The sequence below is a fragment of the Salvia splendens genome, chromosome 7 (genome assembly GCF_004379255.2).
Source record: "Salvia splendens isolate huo1 chromosome 7, SspV2, whole genome shotgun sequence".
NCBI classification, from domain to species: domain Eukaryota; kingdom Viridiplantae; phylum Streptophyta; class Magnoliopsida; order Lamiales; family Lamiaceae; genus Salvia; species Salvia splendens.
Window position 1 is genome coordinate 18,631,901 of NC_056038.1, and position 4,606 is coordinate 18,636,506.

Genomic DNA, 4,606 nt, shown 5'->3' on the forward strand with positions numbered 1-4,606 from the left:
ATTTCGTGCCTCAGACTGGCACAAAACTTCTCTGCCATTTTCTCGTCAGTATTCACCTGCTCCGGTGCATATCTAGACATGTCGCATAGGGAACGGTCATATTCCGTCACTGTCATCCGCCCTTGCTTTAGATTGTAGAATTCGGCCTCCTTAGCCTTGCGGTAACTCCTCGGGATATACTTATCATATAGTTCCTCCTTGATGTCTTCCCATGTCAGGGCGTCTAGTTATTCACGCGTCATCGTCCGCTGCTTGGTCTCCAACCAAAATTCCGCGGGCCTAGTGAGCTGGTAGGTCACGCACGATAGGCGCTCCTGATCGTTGCACCTTAGGAACTTGAAGATGCACTCTATGGCACGAATCCAGATTTCAGCCTTGGCTGGATCTCCCAATCCATCAAACACGGGAGGGCGTTCCTTTCGAAATTCCTTCTCGATATTTCGTTTCGGCTGTGGTGGTGGCGGAGGTGGTGGTGGTGGTGGCTGTCCTTCAGTCCCCACATTACTTTGGGTCTCATTACTGGCCTCGTTTTCGTGATGGACTGCTGCGCGTCGGGGAGGCATTCTGTTTAACACACGCGTTAGTACAAAAATCCGAATTTACCATCACCACACCACACCACACAACCTTTCCAAAATAAAAAGATTTCACAAGTTTTCCATACATATCAAAGAAAAAACGAGCACAACGATAAAACAACAGAAATTTTATTAACTTAAAACAAGTACGTGTTTCAACATGGTCTTTGCAACGAGTACAACCAAAACTCAAAAGAAAACATTACCTAGTTCGTCAAAGCAAAACATCCAAAAACTAAGAAAAAACAGAAGGAAAAAAAATTTTACTCCTCGGGTGCTCTCTCAACATTCGCCCCTTCCTCGCTTTCGACTTCAATCTCCCTTTCAAGGGGTTCTTCATCCTCGTCGGGGTCATCCTCTTCTTCCATGGGATCTTCCTCATCTTCAAGAGGTTCTTCCTCATCTTCAAGAGGGTCTTCCTTCTCCTCTTCCTCATCGTTCTCTCTCACATAGGTAGCTACGTCGATATGCTTATCGACAACAAGGACTTCCGTCGCCGGAGGTGCGGAGGTGCGCATCCCCATCCTCCTTCTCTTGGGAAAGTTTGGTTGCGGTGTTTCACTCTCGTACCGACCTCCGCTGTAGGGGCTGAGACTCGATGAGGATGCCTCCTTCCTAGGTGGGGCATAGGGCGGCGGTCCGTCACGAGCATCAACTAGGGCTTCCAAAAGAACTTTCACGAAACCATGCATATCTCCTTGCACACTATAGTCGGGGAGCCTATGCCAAAGGTATGGCCGTGAGGCATCATCGGCCCACCTATTCCAAGGCGCCGGTAAACCATCAATCAACCTCATTATGCCCTCGTAGTGTTTCACTCCACACCCATGGGCATCCCTCCATAGTGCCAAGTAGTCAGAAACGTACGACATCAAAGGGGCCTTCTCGTCTCTCTCGAACCCCCGGTACAGTTCCACCGCCCGCAGTCAATTCTTGACGTACCTTCCCCTTAGCGGCGCGTGGATCATAATTGCCATCTGTCGATTACCATAAGGAGAAGGGTCATAACAATTCTTTCTTTTAAAGTTATCATCTAAGGATAGATGTATCGTGTATTAGGAACGTAGTAACTTGCAATCTCGTCAATCTTTCGATCTAGCACTAGTCGCGCTTCACAACGTTATCCTTGTCTCGTCATCTCATCATCCCTTGGAATTCGCTCTTTTCTATGCCTCATTCGTTCCATCAATTCATATATCGTCTTTAAACGAAAGAATTTCGCGAGTATGACTAGCCTACATCTAAGGCCTTTGAAGTCTACATCTCAATCAAATCCCATTCGTTATCACATCCAACATGCCTCATTTCAAACATTCACCTTCTTTCTTGTTGAGCGCGGCGAGACGGAATGTTGAGCCTTCAATGAATACCCTTTTAGTCTAGCGAAATGAGTCTAGACTAGATTGAATAAAAGACTCTCGGTCCAGAACGGAAGGAAAAATTGCTCTGATACCATTCTGCCACGACCGCACTTTCTAAGGATAGAAAGCACGGTGGGTCGTGACTAATGGGGGAATTAAGAAGCGGGGAAGAAGGGGGAAACAAATAAAGGGGTACAACATGTAGATCGACAGTCGAAACTTCATTATCAAATCATAGTTTAGATCACGAAGCAACATAGTTCGAACTAAAGTAGTCCAACGAATTATAGAAAAAAAATAGGAGTTCGTAAAACTTAGAGTAGCGGAAGTAATTGAGAGTTAGCTACTACTATGTATGAAGACACAATAGCAACCGGAACATTTATTGAATATGGTCTCGGTCCAGTGCTCAACATCCTCCGCCTCCCGTCCACGCTCAACCTGCACATAGGGAAAACATATGCAGGGGCTGAGTACTTGATGCACTCAGTGAACTCATGCCCGAAGTACATTTATCGATAAAATTATGTCAAGCCATCATTGAGTGAAACTCGGGTTTTACTTTAAAAGGCCGAGAAACACTAAAAATCATTCCTTAAGTAAAATAGTGTCCGCGCGGACAATCGTCATCCTCCATCATGTACCATATCTGAACCATCATGTGAAACGAGAATGTGGCCACAAACTCAATCACTGGACCGGCCGACGCAAGGGACGGCTCACGATCCCAATCAGTGCACTAGCCTAAGTAGGACTTGGACCCTAGTTAGACCCGAATTCGTTAACCATCAAAGTCTAGTAGAACATTATTCTAGTAGACAATCAGATAGGCAATTCAAAAACATATCAACTGTAAATAAAGAGTTCAAGTAGTAAAGCCCACCTCGAAAGCTTAGAATATCCTTAAATAACGTCTTTTATTTTATTTTCTCGGGTTTCGTGCATTTTCAATTATTCGGCGGCCGCCCAAGGCGTCGCGTGCAACGCCGGTCGGCCGGTTACGCTCGTTCTTTCCTCCGTTGGCTCCTCGTATTTTCCATGACGTCGGAATAAATTTTCAAAAATTACTTAAGCGCATAATTAATTTATCGCAACTATATTCCCTCGGACTATGTTTATTTCGGACTTAGGATAGAATTCCTCGTTGAAATATTCCGGAAATTAAATAAAATTTCCCATGATTGAATTAAATCATTCTTTACGATTAAATTATCGGCCCAACATAATTATTTCCCCACCTTATATCTCCAATTTAAATTAGGAAGCCCCAAATGAACTAAAAGAGGGCCCAACCTAAAAAAAAACAAAGACCCAAGTTCCACAAAAAAAAACAAAAGCCCACTCTCTTAACTCCCCAACATACACGTCTCTCCCTCTTTTTCCCTATCTTCCTCTCTCTCTTCTTTCTTCTCTGGTTTTAAAATACTCGTCGCCCCTCCCCTTTCGCGTCGAAGCCGCCGGCTTAAACAGCCGCTGCACCGTGCCGTCGAGTTGTTCCATCGCTGCTACTCGCTGCGTCGCTCGTTGGAGTTTCCGGCTGCTGTGTCGTCACTGCCGCTCGCCGTCGGTTGCTGATGGAGTCGCCGGGGAGGTGCCGCTGCTGTCGCGGTTTTGCTCGTTGCTGTCGCCAGCGCCCCGAACCACTCCCATCAGCCCCGCACCCCACCTGAACAGCCCCGAATCGTTACTGGCAGCCCCATCAACCTTTCGCAACAACCTCAAACCGCCCTGATTACAACCGAACCGCTAAGGTCTTACTCAAGTTATGTCCTTTTCATGTTTTCAATTTCGTTACAGCGGAGTTTAGTTCGTGATTGTTCGATTGGCGGTGTTCGATTTATATTGATTGTTGAATTCCTTGTGGGAGGTGGGTGTATGAAAATAATGTATGAAATATATACAAAAAATTCATGCTTTGGGGAATTGATAGAGATTATACCTCAAAAGGATTGAACTTGGTGGTGGATGGGCAAGAATGGTAGAAGTGCTCCTCCTTCTCTCTCGGCTCCCTCTCTTTTTTTTTGCTCTTGTTGTGAAGTATAATGTGAGAAGGGAAGTGAAGGAGCTAATGTATTAACTTGTGTGACCCTTGGGTGGTAGAATTGAAGGTGGAAGAGGGAAGGTGAAGGAGTTGGAAACATGGAGAGTCTCCATGGGGGAGCCATCGGCCAAGAGGGAAAGAAAGAAGAAGAAAAAGATTCTTGGGCTTGCTCCCATTTTATTTTCTTTGGAAATTAATTGGGCTCCCAATTTAATTAAATTGTTTTGGGCCCATTTGGTTGTAAGCCCAAGTTTATATAATATTATCAATTGGTTAGACTTTTTATTTGTTATGGCCCAAAGCCAATTTTTATATAAACATTTGGACTCTAATTTAATTGAGAAGCCCAAATATACTTTGCATTCTCGCATTTCTTTCAATAATTAAAAAAATTCATGGAACTTTATTTAATTTCGTTATCTTGTTCTTCACAAAGATAAAAAAAACGCCCAACGTCACAATTTATATTTGGTGTTGTTCCAAATATAAATTCCTCGACCATTCCTCGATTTACGTGCGTCATCTTCCATAAAAATATTCATCTCCCATATCTCATTCATTATGCTAAGTATAGCAATATCGTCACCATTACTTTAACGAGACATTCACACGTCTCCTAAAGTTCC

At 44.2% G+C, this 4,606-nt stretch overlaps 1 protein-coding gene across 1 annotated transcript; it reads right to left on the reverse strand.

The window, feature by feature from the left end:
* Positions 1-841: 841 nt before the first annotated feature.
* Positions 842-1,450, reverse strand: LOC121810528 (variable charge X-linked protein 1-like). Its single transcript, XM_042211289.1, has one exon. It carries the CDS (start codon positions 1,448-1,450, stop codon positions 842-844), a length of 609 nt encoding a protein of 202 aa, XP_042067223.1.
* Positions 1,451-4,606: the final 3,156 nt, after the last annotated feature.